Source organism: Astyanax mexicanus, chromosome 4 (assembly GCF_023375975.1).
Source record: "Astyanax mexicanus isolate ESR-SI-001 chromosome 4, AstMex3_surface, whole genome shotgun sequence".
Classification (NCBI taxonomy): Eukaryota; Metazoa; Chordata; class Actinopteri; order Characiformes; family Acestrorhamphidae; genus Astyanax; species Astyanax mexicanus.
Genome location: NC_064411.1, coordinates 11,136,380 through 11,157,359, shown reverse-complemented (window position 1 = coordinate 11,157,359; position 20,980 = coordinate 11,136,380). Strand labels below are relative to the sequence as shown.

Genomic DNA, 20,980 nt, shown 5'->3' with positions numbered 1-20,980 from the left:
TAAATTCAAACTCAGTTCATCTCATTACATCAGTCTGAGTCTCTAACAAATAAAATGTATCAACAATACAGAACAACAGGAGAGATCCACACAAACTCCAGACCCACTGGAGGATGATGAACACACAGACCAGACCAAAGATGACATCACAGATCATGAAGACATCTAAACATCATCACAACAACAAAAACCTAAACAATACCTCCTCTCATAATCACCACAAAGTAAGCAAAAAAAAAAAAAGTGTAAATGTATATACTCTTTTACTTTTGCATGTTTCATTTATTTATGTGTATTTTAAAGTTTAATATTTAAGTATGTGCACTTTTATTTTTTGTGATCCCTTTACATTTTTGCTTTTTAATGTTAATAAAAACAAAATTTTTAAGCAAATAACCCCTTCACAATGGCAACAGTCAAAGTTCTTCTGGGTGAAAACTGCATGATTTGGATTGCAGGCTGTTATCTAGCACCTTTCTGTGTGCTGTACACATAATAAAATCACCCATTTACATTCAAATGATTGGCATTAATTACTTCACTAGTGAGTTAATTTATTTCTAAACAAGAACGAGCCCCTTTAGCAAACTGTCTTTATAAACTGGTCATATAGTAACATTTAGTAACAATTTATTTATATTGTTAAAATAAATCATACTGAAATACATTCTCATTATTAAAAATAACACTTTTCTTAGTAACATACATCGCATGCCTTAGTGCATATCCAAATTATATAATATCATTTTATTAAACAAATTAACTTTATTATTTAAATTTAATTAAACTAACCTCAATTATATTTAAATTGTTCAAACATGATCTGTTCTACCAATCATATGGGTTAACTGGCTCCAGTTTCTTGGTTGCACCCTACATCCCCCTGTGACGGGGGGGAAAGATTGCATCTCAAAACATACAAATTATTTAATCATGGGTGTGTTTTGGTCCTTATTCAAAAATAAACCAATAATTTCGTCACTTGCCATTCTCTTTAAGAGTCAGGTGAGCTCTGACTTTGGTGGATTGCTATTGTAACGGTGCAGCTACCTGGACGTGTCCAACAAACTCTTCTCAGCAGAGGAAACTGAGCTGCTGGTTGACGCTGTGAAGGAGCTCCAGCAGCTCATTTACAGGAACAGCAACGTTATTTTACTTACTATTCTGTTTATTGTTGATGTAAAAGTTGGGTTGGTGAGAGAGATTCAGATTCAGTCAGTGGAGCACCTGTGTTTTCCACTGGCAAGATAGCAATACGCGAGAAATGTACCTGAACACACCATTTCCAGATGACCACGCACATCAGTGTAGATATATTCAGAAGCACTGTTGCTATTTAAACGAAGCAGGTGTGAAAATGGTGGGGTGTAAGATAGCAATGAGCATCACGACACACCTTGCCCAGGGTGTAAGATTACTAAATTTTCAAGTCAAGACACACGACTATTCCAATCTCCTGTCCAGCCTCATCAACTCTTAGTCCACTGGTAGGTCTATACCTACAGTGCAGTTCTATAGATTCCAGTGCAGTTCCTACAGGTTCCTCATGATTACCAGTAAGGAAATTTAGTCTGTTGCACCAGATTAAAACTCCAGGGTTCATCATCAGGGATTCGACTTGTGACCTCAGCTTCAAGTTAAGAGTCATTAAGGGTTTTTATAACCAGGCATCTGCATAGACTGAACTGATTTTTTTAGCTCATGGCTCTCCTGACTTTAAACTTGATTTTTTGTCTAAAACATCCTTTAAATTAAATATTTTTGCTAAATTAGGCTGAAATTAGGTCTTTTTTATGATGGTCCTAAATTTCCTCCATTTGTACACAGTAATCTGTCTGACTGTGGATTGATGGCAGTTTAAACTCTTTAGAGATGGTTTTGTAAACTTTTTCAGCCTGATGAGCATCAATTACTCTTTCTGAGCTTCTCAGAAATCAAATTTATTCAGGTTATGATACACTTCCACAAATACATGTTGTGAAGAGCAGAGTTTGGTAGACACCTGTTCGTTAAATAAAACAGGCTCCGCCCACTCACACCTGATTGTCTTCCATTGATTTAAAACTTAAGACTTTAATTTTACCTTTACAAACTGCTAATCCTAGAGATTCACATAGTTATACCCTCAAAGTACATAGTTATACCCTCATAATTTTCCTCAATATATAAATGAGCAAGTGTAATATTTTTTGTCTCATTAAACTGATTTAACTGGGCTCTCTTTATTTGCATTTAGGACTTTTAGATGTTTTAGATTAGATTAGATGTTTATGCAGAAATAGGGTTCATAAACTTAAGCAACACTGTAGTTTGAACACAGTTTAGCTACTAATATTTTAAACTCTACACACAGCCATGAGCTCAGTGTATCAGGCAGATAGATGTACTGTAGAAACAGTTTTTCACTGAGATTTTCACAAAACTGTAAATAAACCATTCAGATATGAAACGAAGACTCCCATAGATTTTCATCGTAGAACAGATCTGAGAACTTAGCGTAAAATAGCATATAACATATTTTGCCAGCACAGAGTATTGGTGGGGCTTTTAAAGAGTTCCCAGCATGCTCAGCAGCTGCCTTTTTTCTCTTTGATTGTGTTATTTGGAGGCTTGTGTTTGGTGTGTTTATTTAGTTTATTTAGTGCTCCCAGTGGGGTGTCATTCAGCCTTCTGGTGTTGATATGGGGGGTGAAGAAGGGTCTCTGTTACTGTGTTGCCATATTAAGAGAGAACCTCTGCTAGTTGTGGTTATTTCTCTGCTCCAGTAATATGGCTTGGCCTAGTTACTCCACCCAGGTGATGCTTCAATATCTCTCACACCAACACAACACCACATATTATAAAAAAAAATAAAGTAATTATAAACTGAAGAAATGCAGACCAAAATAAAGTTTCTGGTAGTGCAACACAGACTGAATGGGTTTGTCCCTTACGAGTTCTCTTTTAGATGGATTGTTGAAAACTTTGGTATTAGAAATATTGTGGGAGGAATTTATGTTGATTAATGGAGATATTTAACCACTGCTAAACTACCATCCACATATTGAGCACAGTCTTTATCAGGTGGAAGATTAAACGTGTACAGGGTGGAGCCATGAAGGAGTTCCTCCCTATTAAAATCCTGAGCTTGGTTCTTTAAATTACTTCTACATACTAAAACCATCTGATGAAACTGATTCACAGCAGATCCTCTACAAAATTGATGTGGTTTAGCTGTGGATCTACATATAAAATGAGACTGAATTCCAAATCATAAACGTTGTATGAAGCCGATAAATCATCACTGTTATTATAGACTGTGGGAGACTTCTCATGAACAGGTGTTTCTCCAGGTGCAGAGGAATTAAGATCTGTACATGATCCAGACTCTCAGGTGGACAGAATCCATTTTCAGGTGATTAAGCTCCAGTTTCTGCTGATCTAAAGGTGGATGTTCCACCTGAGAACCAGGGTTCTCTCTATAGAAGTCTATAGAGTCTCTGCAGTCTCATATTTAACACCGGTCTACTGCAGCTCTCCTCTGACTGCTCTTCCTATACGAGCATCAGACAGACTCATCTTCAGTCTTCAGATCATCCATGTATCTCCTCTACTGATCCTCACTGTCTTCCAGTAGCTGCTCAGATCAGATTTAAAACCCTGACTCTGTTCTACAGACTCCCTCTGTACTGGATAGCAGAGATCAAACTCTGATCTGAACTGAGATTTAACAGGATCTGATGGATCTTTTGGTTCTAGTCTCGACTGTTTACAGATATTTCATCAGTAAACAGTGAAGTTGGAAATTGTTCTGAGTCTGTTAAATGACTGAAATGTAAAACTACGTTAAAACTACGTAATTTTCTTAAGCAGAGTCGTTGCTGTGCTTGTGTGAATCTTGCCAGTGCTTAAGCAGTGCAGGAGAGTTTGGAATCACGTGCATGAGGACTGGTTTTGAGAAGAAAAATCTTCTAAAAGCTAAAGGTCAGATAAACAAACAAAAGCCCTCAGTGCCAAAACCCACAAACACCCACATTAACACACATTTCATCAGAATGGGAGAACAAAGGTCTATATATAGACTAAACACAGACAACACTCACCTGGAAGCGGTAATGAGTGGGCGGAGTAACAGATTACCAGCAGGTGTAGAGGATAATGAGGGGGCGTGGTTAAGATGAATATAAGGCAGGACTGGGGCAGATAGTCAGAGGGATGTTCACTCTGTATAAAGAAGCTGTGATAATGACTGTGTTCACACAGCAACAAAAACTCTATAAAATCTGATTTACTGCCCAAACTCTTCTTACTGTGATCAGAATCAGACTTTATTTCTCTCAGTGTAAACTGAGGTACACTGTGCTCTTTAACAGCAGAGTCTCTAATGGAGTTCAGTTTATAATCAGATTTTACTGTTTGAGGAAACCAGAAGATATCCTCTTAAGCTTAATTTCTGAATTAAATCAGTTCTGAACCAGTTAGGAACAAGAAATTAATCGAGATTTATCTCTTTATTTATCTTTATTTATTTATTTATTTATTTATTTTAGTCTATCATCAGGCTGCGTCTCTAGGCACCAATCTTTTAGATGTCTGCTGAACATTTCATAGTGACCACAGTGCTATGGTCACTACACACATTAAGGGCCCAAAGCCATATTGTTTTTGTCCGTTAATTTTTATTAATAAAGCCAGAGCACCAGGGGGCTGTTCCACGAAGAGAGCTTAAAAAAAGCAGTGCTTATTTGAGTAAGCCTCGCTTGAGTTAGCCACACAATTAAATTCCAGCCAGTTCCGTTCCAGTAATGAAATCCAGATGCAACCTGTTCCCACTAACTCAAGACAGGCTTTTGTAATCAAGGCTCAGTGATCGAACCCTAAAAAGCGAGAATTTTTGAAAAATGGAGAAAATTCTGCTTTTTTTCTCTCCTGCTCAACAGGAGTTACTTATACGTCTATTTGATGAATATAAAGACATAATTACAAGGAAAGTGAACACTTTTTGTATTAATAAAGTCATAGAAGCTGCCTGGCAGAAATGAATCCATTCCATGGCATTCCAAAATGATGACATCACAGAGCTGGTAGATGTTAAGAGACCTTGCGCTCCTCCATATTCCATTAAGAATGCCCCACTGATACTCAATAGGGTTTAGGTCTAGAGATGTGCAAAAATATAAGGGCTGTACTCATTTTTGTGAGGTACTGTACTGTGAAAGAGTAGAGGTTCTTAATTGCATACTAAAAAAAGATGAAAAACGTAATCTAAACCTGCTCCTAACAGCAAGGAACACAAAACATACATGCCTCCATACAGAATGCTGTTTGAAATGGAAAAGCTTTCAGCATATATTACTGTCTAATATAGAAATACACAATGATTCTAGGAAAGCTTTTGGATGTGACCCTTTATTTAGAGTCAGGTAGGAGCAGGGAGAGGATTCAGAGGAGGACGCAAATGGAAGTATTTATTAACAACATGAAGAAACAAACTATAAACCAAAAAACAGCAACTCTGAAAACTCATGAATAGACACAACCTGAACTGACATAATGTACAAGAACCGATAAAGGAAACAGGGAACACAGGGCTATAAATACACACACACACAAGATGAAGAAAAGAAACAGGTCAAACCTGGAGAAGGTAATGAGGGGGCAGAGCTACAGATGAAACACAGGTGAAGGCACTAGATGGGGGTGGAGATACTGAAGAATACACAGCAGAGCACATGGAGGAGATAAACAGGAGGGCAGAAAAACACAGAGCCCGAACAGGACAGACATGGAACAGGGCCAGGACACGACATTTAGCATCAAGATCTAAACTAAGATCTAAAATCTAAACAGTAAAAACTGTAGGCACTTGAATCCTGAGACACAGATTTAATTCATTAATGTCTGGTAAAAGAGGACTGAACCTCATCCTGACAGAAAGAGAAACTGCAGTCTTTAAGTATGTGGAATCTGACTCACATTTAAAGTAATGTAACATTGACTGAGTTGCAAAAAATTGCATTCATAAAATCATTGATTTCATCCACACGTCCTCATTTAACTTCATAAAACCATCCCCCACAGCAGGTTCACCTGTGTGCAGCACTGACTCTACAGCACTGCTCCCCCCAGCCTGTTCCCTCCCCAACTCCACCAGGTCCACCTACCTGACTGTCCTGCCCCTCTGAGTGTGTTGGTGATTTTAAAAATGGACAGATTAGAAAATACAGTGTTAATGTTAAACGAGTACTGTTCACCAACCTTATCTTAAAGTGAAAATGTTCCTCACACCTTAATATTTTTGACAAATGCTCCACAGCGGTGACCTCTTGTCAGTAGGGTTCTTAGATTCACCCCCTCGATGACCTCGCATTTTTGACCCACGATGTCTCCACTTATAATGTCTCCTGTGAATGTCTCAGGTTTATCAGTCCCAGCTTCTAGAGCTTCATCTGCATCTGCAGTCTCTAAAATAATCTGTGTTTTGTGGTCAGTGCTGAGAGAGAGGCGCACTGACACAATCTGCAGCATGTACCACTTTCTAATCTGTTCAATTCCGTTTCCCCAACTTTACATCCAGAATGTTTTCTCTCTGGCTTTCTGTCTACCTTTTTCAAAGTGCTTTTTTTTCCTCTTCACCAAAAAGAGAGCCTGGCTGCCAAAATTTGGCAGCATTGTGAAGTCAAAAGTTTTTGACCCATCCATCAGACAACAATAAATGACTTGGCCCTAGGGTCATGGCCTACCCAGTTTTCTGAAAGTAGCAGCTTTGCTAATGACATCACGATGTCTTATTCCTCTTCTTTTTGGGGGCTTATGTTATGTACAGCTTTATGTCCGCCATGCTCAATACATCAGGTGAAATGATTTACAATTGGGATCAGTGGCAATTTGTTAGGGTTTTTTTTTTTTAGGTTGTATTTCCACCATCACAGCAGCCCCTCAGAATCTCATTGGGTTACCAGCATCCTGTATGGTCTGACATGGTTCCCTTCTACCATCCTTTTTTCCTTTTTAGTGTGCAGATGAAACTTTGTTGTTGATTACAGTGGACTGTGTTAAGCCACGATTTTGTAGCGCAAACCTGTCTTTTTTTGTCTGGACTTCTAAATTTCCAAAATATTCCCAGAATTCCAAACTCCAAGCAGTAGAATGTTTAGCAAGTTTTCTTCCAGTCTTCAGATTTGCATTTAAAGAGATCTGATGTTGCACATAGACTTAAGCACAATGTCCTTTTCTCCTGACATCTTCCCAATATCCCGATATGACTTTCACTTTGCAGAGTGTGATTCCAGCAGTTGTCTGTTAGAAACATCAGAAAAATGTGAATTGTCTTTTTTTAATTGTCTCTCTATCAGTGCATTAATGAGTTCAGTTGAGTTGTCGCATGTCCATGGATTAGATATGTATTCAGTTTAGGACCACATATGAAAGTGACTCAAATCTGATTTTGAAAAAAAAAAAACAGATTTGGCACATTCACACAGCCATACAAAAATCCGATCTGAGTCTTATTGAGCAAAAAATCTGATTTAAATCACTTTAGCCTGGTAATGTGAACGTAGCTTATGTAACACCTAAACTGAAACCGAATCTGGAGTGTGGAAAGCTAGTTCAGTTTCTGGACCTGCTTGCTGTTCCACTGGAACACACATGGACTCTGCTCCCTGCTGTAAAGAGACCGAAGCGCATTCCCAAAGGCACTGTCTATTTTTACCAAGCTGATGGGTTAGCACTGCACATGCTTGTCATGACTCAGCCGCTGAAGCTGCAGTTGAATACGGTCCAGCTTGGTTGAACTAAGCCCAGAAATCTGAATAAAAGGCCTTGAAATTGTTCACGAAGGCAAAGGCATTGAGAAGCATGACCTTGATGGATGTCAGGGCGAACCCCTTCTGAGAGCGGAGGTACTTGTCCTGTATACAGTCCTGCTTGGCTGAGAACAATACCACCTCTAGGTCACTGCCGGAGAGTTTGTGTCTACTGGAGAGGTGCATGTCCAGCCTCAAAAGTCTTTTTTCACGGAGAGGGGCAGCCCATTTGTCTCTGAACTGGGCACTCGCAAGTTGGGCATGTCTGCAAAGTTCCCCTTGCAGATTGGACACACTTTCTTTGAAACAGAGAGAAACAGTCAGCCCATCCTGATTAACCTTAACAAAGACCCATTAACAAAACCACCAAACACACTTTGTGTGGAGAAGTTTTCTAGATGCTGAGGTTTGGTTTGTGGCCTCTTTTATAGGCCCTGTTTTGGGCAGGGCAAGCCGGTCTGCTGATGGTCGGCTATTTTGCTAAGTGCAAAAGCCGGATTTAGGGTTAGGTTTAGAGTTGGGTTAGGGACCAAAACTTCCAAAGCCCCAAACAAGTCCAGCAAGACTGGACCGGTCCAGAACCTTTGTTAGGCATGGGCCTACCACACGTCACCAAGCCCGACCATTCTCCCACCGTCTCCCCCTTCCCCATATTGTTCCTAATTTCAGATCTCGGCTGATTTGCTCATTGAGCAATAATGATATAATGACCTAATTTATTAATCCAAACTTTTTCCATGTCTTTCCTTTTTTGGTTGGGACCATGATGTATTAAATTGCAGTCCCATGACTCTCAATGACTGAACCCCGTGTTTTAATAAAATGTTGGACTAACCAGGTCTGTGTTTCATTCTTATGTATAATGTAATGTCTATTGCCACATTCTAGTGGCCAAGGTGTTCCTAGTTTCCCCCACATACTGTAGATTACGTTTTTGGCAGTAAATTTGATAAATGCAGTTGCTAATGTTGTGTTCTAAGGGTGGCCAGATTTTGAACAATTCCCCTGTGTGTGGATTGGAGATCCAGTTCTTAGGTTTGAATTCAGTGAATTCTCGGGATACATTTTGGGAATTTTGTAGTTGGGGTAGTTTGCTCTGAACCAGTAAATCCGTCAGGTTCTTATTCTTGCCGTAGGCTGAGATAACCTTGTGGCAGTCCAGCATTTTGTCTTTCTCCATGAATTTTTCAAAATTTGCTTTGAGATTTCTGTTTAAATTAAGACTAGCTCTTGAGAATGTTGTAAATAATGGGATTATTTCTGTGTCTGAATCCTTGTTTTTAGATAAGATGTTCCTATGGCATTGTTTCAGGAAAGGTCGGGAGTAACCACTTTTCCTGAGAGCTTGGGGAACAGGGTTGTTTTTGCTTCCCAAAAGTCTCCCTGTTGAGTAAAGATTTTACGAAACCTCAGTAGCTGTGATTTAAAGCCTTTGAAGGTATGCTTTGGCTGATAGCTGGATTTGAATAAGAGGGAATGTGTGTCTGTATCTTTAAAATAGACCCTAATGTCGAGTTTGAGTGTCTGCAAACCCGCTTCCTTTAAAAGTTATAGTGTCCAGGAAGTTCACTTTTGTGTCATGTAGCGTATTTTATTGTAATGGACTGATATTTTTAATAGACCTTCAGTAGGTATGAAGTGTCTAGCCAGATTTAATACTCTTTGCAAAATTTGCAAAACCACCTCTTTGCAAAATTTAATTGTTTGGCCCCAAGATTTAACATGGCCTTAGCACAGTCTGGTGTCCTGTGAACTTTGTCCTGAGTTACTTTAAAGTGCTCAGCTGGGAGCAGAGGTAGGTAGGCCATGTGCTTTTTGATGTAAGCATTTAGTTGTTCTCTCTCTTCCAACTTTAGTTGTTTTGAGAAATGGGATCCAGACTGCTGCACCTGGAATTTTTTCTCCAGCTGCCTTTACAGCATGCTGCATTTGTTTCACAGCTGTCTCCTTGCACTTTTGGTTGCGGTGGTTAATGCCAAATGCAAGGATGACTGTGTGTACCTTAGCATGCACATTTTGCGCCTGTCTAAATGTTCCTCTCTGATAGCTGTCGATCTGTAGCTCACTGTATTTGTGTTCTGTGATCTTGGCTAGGTTGGAGTCTCCCAATAGGCATATTGGTTTGCGTGTTCTAAGCTCCAGTTAGCTAACTACTGAACTAGGCCAGCATGCACACGGTTTTACGACTAATCAACACTTACCCCTTCAGCATGACCCCACCCCCGGAGTGAAAATGAGTCTGATTGGTTAGATTGTCCTATGACTTTGCTAACAGATTTATTCCTACATTACACTTCTCAAAATCAGGAGAAGAGTCCACGCAGACACACAGGGGCAGAAGCCATTTTAAAAAGCTTTGATTAGTCAGTACCGCTATCAGTCAGAGAAGAGTCCTGTAGCAACTGAAACACAGACTAATGCTTTGAATTAGTTGCTGTTTTAATTATTTTAGTTCATTTATAAAATAAGTCCATACACTTACAATAAATATAATATATATTTCCTGATTGAAAATTATGTAATTATTTGCATGCACTTAGTCACCCCTTCTCTGAAGGGTTAGAAGGGCCTCACTGCACACCACTGTTTTTTTTTTTGTCTAAATCTCTTGTTTTTATTCTTGAAAGCACTGGCATCTCTTGTCAGCACGGCTCCAGCAGTACGTTCCTATTTTAAATATGCAGGCCGTCCCGGGGGTTTGTGTTTGTTTTGTCCTCTGACTCCTCCTGCAGCTTGTTTGCCAAGATTAACTCCTCCCACCGAGGTTGCCAGTACTTAACACTACACTACATCGATCTGCGCTGCAGCAAAGGAGCCAGCTAGCAGAGCTGCTTCAGTGCTCCTTGTGTAACATAGTCAATATAACGCTAGATACGCTCTTTATGTTCTCTGCCTCTCCTACTAGTCTTACCATTGTGTAGAATCAGCCTCCTGAATTTGGCAACCCAAATAACCTTTGTGGCTGGGAAGCGGTGGGCGGAGCAGACTACTCTGTGGTGTTTTGAAATTGGACTACTGTAGCCATTTCAAACACTCGCTCTCAGGTCCTACATAATGCACCTTTTTGGTAAGGTTAGGTATGGTTAGATTTAGGTTTGATTTGAGGTTTGGTTTGAGGATAGGTTTAGGGTTAGGTTAGGGTTAGCGTTAGGGACTTCCTCACCAATCTGTCAGATTTAACATGGACTGAACTTTCTCATTCAATAGAAAAGTCAGATGGTCTGGCCAAACTGTCTGGAAATCCAGATCCCAAGTCCTAACCAAATAAAATGATCAGGCCAGATTAGCCACCTGGGGTCAGTGCCCGGCGCTCACGTCCAACTCGATTAGACGCTCCTAAAGCCACTTGGTGGTGGGCGGGGCTCCCACACATTTTCCGACTCCACTTCCACTCTGGAACCGGTACAACCACTGTAAATTTTAAGCACCCAGATAGATTTTTCAAGCCGGGACTGGTTTTTGACCTAGGCCCCACAAGACCACCTTGAGGTATTCGTGGCAAAAAAAAGGGGAAAAGGGGAAACTCAATTATGCGGAGGAGGTCCCCAGGGTGACTGACATATCTTTATATATCATTATTGATTTCAAGAGAGGGACTATTGCTTGCTGATAGTGGTTCCTGCCGGTGGGGTGGTTACAGGCTGAGGGTGAGCAGTTACATTTAATTCACTGTGACATATAACTTGTAATGCTATTCTCTGAACATATTTCTTTAGTTGGACCTTTTAACCCCGATCTTCTCCTACCAGCCCTCCTCACCACCTTCTTCAAATAGAAGTTTTTCTTCTGCCCCAATTCTTAGCCAATAGCCAGTCTGGTTGCTAGGATGTGACAGCACTGTGAGACAGAATTGCAGGAGCACTGCTCTTTTGGGGCCAGTGAGGCAATATATTTTTCCCCCATCCACTCTTTAATAATAAAAGACTGTGATTTTGGCACAAGGATTAATCTGTCCATGGAAATGAGCTGTGCAAGCGACAGTCTCAATGTCAAAGCCTGTTTCTGAAGAAGCAAAGGTCTGTTGATTGGATTGAGACACTTGGTCTCTGTGTAAACCAGAAATTTCCTGTAGAATCACATCAGGTGGGAAATTAGTGTCTTTTATGTCCCTCTCCAAACTCTCAAACTCACCTTGTTTAGGTGGTAGTTCCCCAGACTGCAGCAGCCTCTCAGGACTTCATTTAAATAGTATGTCCGGAGATTGCAGAGTGAGAGAACCATCTTCTCTGGTCTGACCTCGTTCCAGTCCACCAACCTTTTAAGGGTCGCATTAAAACGTTCTGAAGGATTTTTTGTGACTTGTTAGAAAGTGTTAGGCCTAGATTTTGCAGTGCAAATCTGGCAGACCTCTCCATTGGGACTTCCAGGTGCCTCCGGAAATACTCAGCAAATACTGAGCTCCATTTGTTGGACAGTTCAAGATTCCTGTCCCAGTCTTCTTTGGTGTAAGACTCTAGAAGATCTCTGATATCGTTGGTGTACGTATTTACATCACGATTACCTTTCAACTCTCGCAGTTTAAACTTTACATTAAGTAGGATGTGGTTCTAGCAGTTTACTATTGCAACTGCTGGAAGCACTGAACGAATAGTCAGGTCTATTGCAGCCTCTCGATCAGTGCATATGACAAACTGTGGGGAGATGAGTTCCAGAAAAAAGATCAAGCAAATCTGTGAATAAGCTTTTGTGAGTTTTTGCACTCCAGGTCTGGTGAATGTGGAAGGCTAAGGGTATAAAGGGACACTCTTTAAAACCCTTTTAACGGAAAAGAAGGGGAGAGACATAATAATCTCCCAAATCGAATGTTGTGTCATAATGAAGGAGGATTGGGACACCACTATCCATATAGGCAATCGGTATCCTTAACTTCTGTAATTTGCGGCAACTCTGGGTAGATATCAGCCCACATCATGCACAAAACCTTTAAGGTATTCGCTGAGTATGTATGTTGCAATTACATCATTTTGGTGCAGCATGTTTTGTAAGAGCACACGTTTGATTGTGTTTTCTACCTGCATCATGTTTCTTGGGAGACGAACCTCCATGTGCTCCTTGCTGTGAGAAGCTGGTTGGTAAATGAGGTCTCTGTACACAGATGCAGGGGGTCGTCTCTTCTTCCTCTTAATGTGACTGAGAATCGAGGGAGCAGTTCTGACGAAATTCCAGTTACAGTCTTTTGAATTCCCATGGGGCTTTGGAACATGGTCTGTCTCATCTCTCAAGTAGTGAAGAGAAGAAAGTATGGTGATTTGCTACTGCATAGTTCGTATACCTTTTTCCAGAACAGCATTTCTTCATTTTTCACAGCAAATTAGCGCACTTAGAGGATATGAATATCATGTTTAAGGGTTCTTGTGCCCTCATTTTTCCACATGATATAATCTGCTCTCCAGTCTTGTTTGCTATTCTCATTATTGTACACATAAATGTACACCTCTCCAGCGTTTGGGTTTACTGGAGGTAGGTTGCTTGTGTGCAGTTTGTCCACATTCATTAAGATGGAGACTGCTTCCTTTGTGGATAAGGAATGGTATATTTCTGAATACATCTGCACCAGCTCTTTGTCACATAGTGACTCCACTGACTTCCTTTCCTCACTGGAACATGGAGGAGACAGGATATAGATGCAAGTTGCTTTTATTTTCCATATAACAAAAACAAATAATAACTGAGACAATGAAAAAACAAAGACTATAAAATAAGAGACTACACCAGGTCTTAACAAAGAAGTGAAATTAACGAAGAATCAAACAATATATAGAAAACAAACCAGAACTCTGTAGACAAAAAGACAGCAATTCAGCCGCTCAACAAACACAGAAAAACATCAGACAGGCTCAAACAAAAAGCACGACAGAGAACAAAAGAAGCACATGGGGTATTTATACACAGGCACACACAAGGGACACCTGTATAAGTAACGAGGGGGCTGGGTTACAAATGAGACAGGAGGGATTACAGATGAGAGGGCGGGGCTAAGGCAGAGACAAGCTTTGTAAACCCTATTTCAAGAGGCTTTGTTCAAACAGAGCTTCCTGTATTGCCTGTGTAGATGGGGACTTTATTTTTCCTCTCAAAGCACCAATAGCAGTTATGCCTGGGAACATAAACATTTTATAACCTTTTTTTTTACCGGAATTTTTATAACCTGATTTTTTTCAACCTGAATTTCTACAACCTGATTTTTTTTACCTGAATTTTTAATCGTTAAAGTATTTTTTTGCTACATGATTTTTTTTTTAACTTAAAATGTTTGTACCTCAATTATTTTATTTAGGTGAAATGTGGGCTATCTGTCATTTTAAAACTGTTCTAAACTGAACCTTTAATACCTGAGTTGTAAATATCTAAATATTTGAAGGTCAATTTTTCAAGAACAGCAGATTACACACCGTTTATATTCAAGAAATATGTTTTTTGTTTCAGGTTCTGGTGATATTGATTTAACTCCATAGTCTGCTTTGTTCTAGTTCTGAGTCCATAGTCTACCCACTGAGTTACCAAAATGTATAAATTACCTGACTTTTAAATAGAAACTGAAAGCAAAACAAATCTGTAATCACTGATAGCCAGGTATATTTTATGAAATGTTTGTGGTACTGTAGGTATACTGTGTATGTGCTGTTATTGTATTGTGTGTGTAGCTGTTGAGACATTTATTTTTTCTTCCAACAACCTGCCTAGGGACTACAGATGAAAACTAGCTTTTTAGCTAACTCTGGTACATTTATATTGATGCTGAAACTGAAATGTTCATCAATGTGCACTGTCCCTTTTGAATAAATAAATAAATACATTTAATTTGCATTTTAAAGATGAAGTCCACAATGTTTCACACGTATCATTACTGCAATGTTATATGACATCTGATATATGATTAGAAATGCACATTTTTGGCAATTTTGAAATCAGATTAATGTCTCTCTTGTACAGGGTTACATAAATTATATAGAGTATTTTTTCATATTTGTTTTTTTTAAATGTCTTAAATTTCTCTCATTACCACGACAGTCAATGCTTTACAACTGTTTTTAGGATGTTGTGTTAAAAATAAATATATGAAAAAAGATGATTTATGGATTATGTAAATATACTTGCAAACAAAATATGACTCTGATTATTAATTTATTTGTAAATAATCAACCATTTCAGTAATGAGAAATGAATGAATGAAGTTCAAAGTATATAGCGCCTTTTAGTTAAAATCCTTTTATGTACCCATGTTTTTTGTGCCAGCGAAAATTATAAAGATTCTAAACATTATCATCAACTGAATGTGTCAAGAACTTGATTAACCAAAATTGTCTGGCTTTTAAGTAAAAATGTTCAGTTAAATATATATATATTGTTTATTAGTGCAGTGATAAATGGTACAAATCTGTACTTATTGCTGTTAGGAACGGCTTTGTACTTCAGAGGGAACACATTTGACCCTGTAAAGACCAATATTGTACCTTTGCTTGTATTAACCCACGCCCTTGCCCTATTTGGTTGTTCAACAAGCAGGTAGAGAGGAAGTGATGGTTTAAATAGGGAAGAAAGTGCGAGGAGTAAGGGCGTAGATCAATCTCCCAAAACTAAGTTACAGTGCTGGCCAAAAGTATTGGCACCCCTGCAATTCTGTCAGATAATACTCTATTTCTTCCAGAAAATGATTGCGATCTTCTTTCTTTTCTCCATGCTCAATGTGGTACACACAAGGACACAGGACAGAGGTTGAGTCGACTTTAATCAATTTTAACTGGCTACAAGTGTGATTTAGTTATTGCCACCACCTGTTATGTGCCACAGGAAAGTAAAAGGTGCTGTTAATTACACAAATTAGAGAAGCATCACATGATTTTTCAAAGGGTGCCAATACTTTTGTCCACCCCCTTTTTTATGTTTGTTGTGGAATTATATTAGGTAGATAAAAATGATCACAAGAAAGTAAAGTGCAAGTTCAACTTCTTGCATATCACACGACAACAACCAACATGGCGTATCATTTGAAACGGGTAAGGCGAAAAAACAGTTCAGCCGATTATCAATGCGGGCATCGAATAAAACTAATATTAACATTTATGTGTCTTTTTTCTGACAGTTACACCCGCAGACTCATGTTGACAGCTCAGCCAGCATGTCTGCAGCACCAGCGGCCCGAGATTAACACAAAAAACAGTTGATTTGAGACCACCATTGTCACAGAAAAGAAAAACGGAAATTACTGAAAGAATTACGGAGTTTGTCGCACTTGATATGAGACCAGTGCGCATTGTTGAGGGCGAGGGATTTAAAGAACTTTTGCGCACACTTGAGCCGGGCTACACCGTCCCTACAAGAGCAACAGTGATGGATGTCCTGCACACAAAATATTTATCAACAAGATCAGAGGTATACAAGGCAATACAGAACTGTGAAGCAGTCAGCTTCACAACAGATATCTGGACTTCGATCTCACAGTCACATCACATTTCATCACTGAAGACTGGCGACTGGAGAGTTTCGTTTTAGAAACAAAAAAAATGGATGACAGTCACACAGCCGATCACATTGCAAGAGATCTGACGGAGATCATTTCTGAGTGGGACATCCAAAGCACTAAAATAGTTTCTGTGGTACATGACAATGCGGCAAACATGGTTGCGTGCACCAGTCAGCTGACCCAGCAGCCAGCGTGGGGAAATATGAAAGGAGTGCGCTGCGCGGGCCACACGCTACAACAGTGCATTAACAGTGCGCTAAAACAGGACCCTATTTGCCGTACTGTTGTTGCTGCAAGGCGCAGTGTTTCTCATTTCAAAAAAAGCGCAAAGGCCACCTCAGCACTCCAAGATAAACAGAAAGAACAGAATGTCCCTCAGCATAAATAGTGCAGGATGTTGTAATTTGATGTCTATTTGATGCTTGATCGCCTTATTGAGTAAAAGGTGCCCGTTTCAGCCGTACTGACGGATACAAGTGTGAGCAAACGGTCAGATCGTGACCTGGATCTCTCCACATCACAGTGGCGCACAGCAGAGGACATAGTTGCTGTTCTTAAACCAATGGTCACTCTGACAGAGATTTTGTCACAAGACACCAACGTATCCCTGTCTGCTACTGTCCCCATGCTCATGAGCATTAAAAAACAGCATTTGGTGGTGCGTGATGACGACAGCAAAATCACAAAAAACATCAAAACTATACTGTCGGATGAGATGGACAGGCGATAGGAGCTGAAAGATCCAGGCTTGGAAAGGAGCGTCTATATCAGTGCTGCTGTACTAGACCCGCTTTAAGAAGCTCTCCTTTCTCTCTGATGCGCAAAGAGAAGAGGCGTATTCAGCGGTAGCAGAAATAGCCGAGAGTCTCCCTGACAGGTCATCCCTGGAGGAAAGTGACATGGTGGTGGATGCTGGGCCGACTGTGCCCAGACATAAAGACACAGTGACGGCTATGCTGCTGGCCAGTGATGAGGATGGGAAGGACCAGGCGGAGGATGAAAACAGTGAGATGAAGGCTTATACAAAAGACTTCACAAAATGCAGCGGAGGTCCACTGGAATGGTGGCAAAAAAATGAGGAGAGGTACCCAACACTGTCTAGAGCTGCCAGGAGATTTCACAGCATCCCCTCCACCTCCACGCCATCCGAGAGGATATTTTCTAGGACGGGTTTCATTGCAAATAAAGCGTGGAGCGCCCTTCATCCGTCCAACGTCAACAAGTTGGTTTTTCTGGCATACAACTAAAAAATCAGAGGATTACAGGTGCAGTAGAACACGGGCTTTTCATACGTTATGAACCTTTTTTCTTTTTCTTGATTTTTTTTTTTTTTTTTTTTACAAATCGTATCTAATTTTGCAACACAAGTCGGATTCTGCACGCGGTGGGTCTCGGCAAGTAGGCCTATAAACATTTTTTGTTGTTGTTTGCTTTTTAAACCCCGTTAATTGACCCTTACTTTAATTTAAATTTTTTTGCTGTCGTGTGGCAAATTGTTTTTATACTTTCAGGCAGGCATATTTTATTTAAAATATTTTTGACATTTTGCACAGTGCCTGTCTAACAAAGTTAGCCAACACGTTTCCCAACTGAGAATTATTTTAAAGCTATTAGGTTGCTAAATGAGAGATGAGAGAACGCACATTTTGTTGTTTTAAAAGCCGTTTTATTCCTGTTTTATGTGCGATATGCGCACTGCACTGACGGTGACTTTTTTTTGTAAACGTTCTCTTCGGTTTCAGTAAATAAATAAATAAAAGCTAAATAAAGCCAACCTACCATGTTTATTCATTGATCTGAGTGTTTTAGGTTTTTCCTTTGAAGTGGAAAAAAGTCCAGAAGAGAACGGGGATCCCGTTTACTGTGCTCTAGGAAAAAAAACTGATTCGACTATTAGTTCACTAAATGGAAATCCTTAGTTGAATACACCTCTACTAATGACTATGGAAAGGTCAGTGCCGTTGTTAGAGAACAAATTGTGACATTAATTCCAGTAGATACTTTTTTCAGATCTAAATTTCATTTAGCAAAACACACAAAAAATCATCAGACTCCTTTTCACCTTTCTTCATTTCTTTAGCTTTATTAATATGAACCTATTTTACAATAAAATAAAACAATAATTAACAATAATAACAGTAGTGAATAAAGATAACAGTAATTAAAATAAAGGTTCTGGAAAAAAATTACAAAATCATCTATATAAAATATTTACATACTTATATACCAATTCTCCCTCCCACACACACACACACACACACACACACACACACACACACACACACACACAGTGATACACATACACACACACAGTGATACACATACACACATCGAATCTCTGTTACACACAGGGTTATTCTATCTTACACAGACGCACTGAGGAGCCAGAACTATAAACCGAAAACCCTGCATAGAGGGGCTGAGTGAAGGTGGTGTAGAATGTGTGTAAGTGTGTGAGAGTGTGTGAGGGTGAGTGTGAGTGTCTGTGTGAGGGTGTGTGTGAGGGTGTGTGTGTATCAGAGGAGACTCTGTAGAAGGACAGAGTGCCGGAGGGACAGTCCACATACACTCCTACTCTCCTACAGCCGGAGGGAGGAGTGGAGAGATCAGTTCTGTTATTATTGTGATGAACAGAGTATCTGTTATCAGAGCAGATCAGACTCCAGGAGTTTATATTCAGGCCAAACACACAGTCTGATCCTCTTCCTTTCCTGCTGATGGTTTTATAACTCAGAGCTACAGCAGCTCCTCCTCTCCCGCTCCACTCAGCCTCCCAGTAACAGCGTCCAGTACCACCAGTAACTCTCTCTCTACTCAGAACCTGCGGCCACCCATCAAATCTCTCTGGATGATCAGGATACGACTGCAGCTCCTCTCCACACTCCACCCTCCTGTTCTCCTCACTCAGAGACAGACGACGCTGCGCTGTGTTCAGATCCAGAGTGAAATCACAGAACCCTGAACACAACAACACACACAGAGTGTATTTAGTGTGTGTAGTGATATATTTAGTGTTATATTTAGTGTGTAGTGTTATATTTAGTGTTATATTTAGTGTGTAGTGTTATATTTAGTGTTATATTTAGTGTATTTATTAGGGATGCGACGGTTCTCTGTATTTTATTGAATCGTTCGGTTCGGTCTGTTTGGTTTGATACACCCGGATGGACGGCGGTATTTGGGTGCGCACTAAAGGTGCTTGCACACTGCACGCGGTAGGTGCGGCGCGGTACGCTGACCCCCATAGGATTCAATAGTGTCTAGAGCGGTAGAGCGGTGCGTCGCTGCCGCGGAGCAGAGCGGAAAGCGGCGCGTTTCCCCGCCCATAACCACGCCTCCACCGCGCTACCGCTTACCGCGGGCAAAGTTCAACATGGTTCAACTTTGACCTCGCGGCAAGCGGTACCTCGGCAGAAAACGCATGACGTGAACTCACGCGACTAGAGAGAAACTGTAGTCCAAACAACAATAAACGTGCGCGAGAGACTAATAATAGCGATTAGTGAATCCCCTCAGCTGTACATCACTTCCCTACACTCATATAGAGATAACAGGAGGAAGAGAAGAATCAGAGCTTTGTTCTGAGGCTGAGAAACATATACAGATCCACAGAGGCTGTAGAGACTCAAAACTACAAAACACCGCTCACAGAGGTGATGGGTTTTAGAAAACTCCGCCTATTATCAGCAGGAGACGCTTGGCGTCAGCAGCAGCGCAACGCACCCGCAACTGACCAGCGTAGAGCAGAGCGGCAGCACAGCGGAATGCCGCGCGGCATACCGCGTTCAGTGTGCAAGCACCTTAACATAGTGAACAAACGCTCTCCCGCTGTACATGCCCCGCCCATGGCCAGGGGGAGGGGCTGCTGAGCGCGTGCTGGGGGACTGCGCCGTCACACTGTGAAGATTCACCAGCAGCTCATATAAGAGAAGAGTAATGTTATTTTATTCTCTATTCTCTTTATTGTTTATGTAAAAACTGGGTTTACAACACTGAATATTAATCAAGCAATCAACCATTATTTACACTGGAGGGGGATCCTCATTTACAATGCAGCTGAGCATTTACAGTTTAAAACAGATAAAAAAATATAATAAAATAGAAATAAAAACTGACATTTACTCTAGACGAATAAAATATATACGTAAAAAAGGAAAAATAGGACATTTTAAAAAGATCATAAAAAGACATAAAAAGTAAAGAATTTATATCTTATGAATAAAAAATTATAAGAATTATAAGAATAATAAGAAATTATAAAATTAATATTAATAAACTAAGAACATGGGAATCATGGGGAATAAATGTGTATACATATAATGTATTATATAGTTATTTATATAAACTATTTTGATAAATAAAATAATAAAAATAAATAAAATAAATAAGTAATATAAAATATAAACTCATTAAAAAAACTAATTGAAATCAACCACAGGCTTTCTGAATAAAAAGCCTGATAATAAAAAACCTCAAGCTATTATTTATATTTGACAATATTTAATTAACTTTTCCGCACTCATCTTATTTTAGTGAGTTTTATATTATTTGTAGCGTCGCTCTGAATTCAGCTTCGAAAGAGAGAGAGAGAAAGAAAGAGAGAGAGAGAGAAAGAGAGACAGAGAGAGAGAGAGAGAGAGAGAAAGAGAGAGAGAGAGAGAGAGAGAGACAGAGAGAAAGAGAGAGAGAGAGAAAGAAAGAGAAAGAGAGGGGAGAAGTGCATTTTGCC

The 20,980-nt window shown here is 39.9% G+C and overlaps 2 protein-coding genes across 19 annotated transcripts in view; one reads left to right on the top strand and one right to left on the bottom strand.

Annotated features, from left to right (window-relative positions):
• Nucleotides 1-20,980, top strand: part of LOC111197417 (NACHT, LRR and PYD domains-containing protein 12-like) — a 396,972-nt gene that overhangs the window by 75,929 nt on the left and 300,063 nt on the right. The gene's annotated exons all lie outside the window — the stretch shown is intronic.
• LOC125801101 (NACHT, LRR and PYD domains-containing protein 12-like) overlaps nt 1-20,980 on the bottom strand; it is a 431,224-nt gene that overhangs the window by 380,086 nt on the left and 30,158 nt on the right. The window contains exon 12 of one of the 12 annotated variants that reach the window (XM_049477041.1): nt 18,307-19,209. The exons of the other annotated variants lie outside the window; for them this stretch is intronic. Coding sequence (XP_049332998.1) covers nt 18,605-19,209 — 605 coding nt within the window. The 3' untranslated portion in view covers nt 18,307-18,604. Of the gene's footprint in view, nt 1-18,306; nt 19,210-20,980 lie in introns of those variants that run through there. 12 annotated transcript variants of the gene reach the window in all.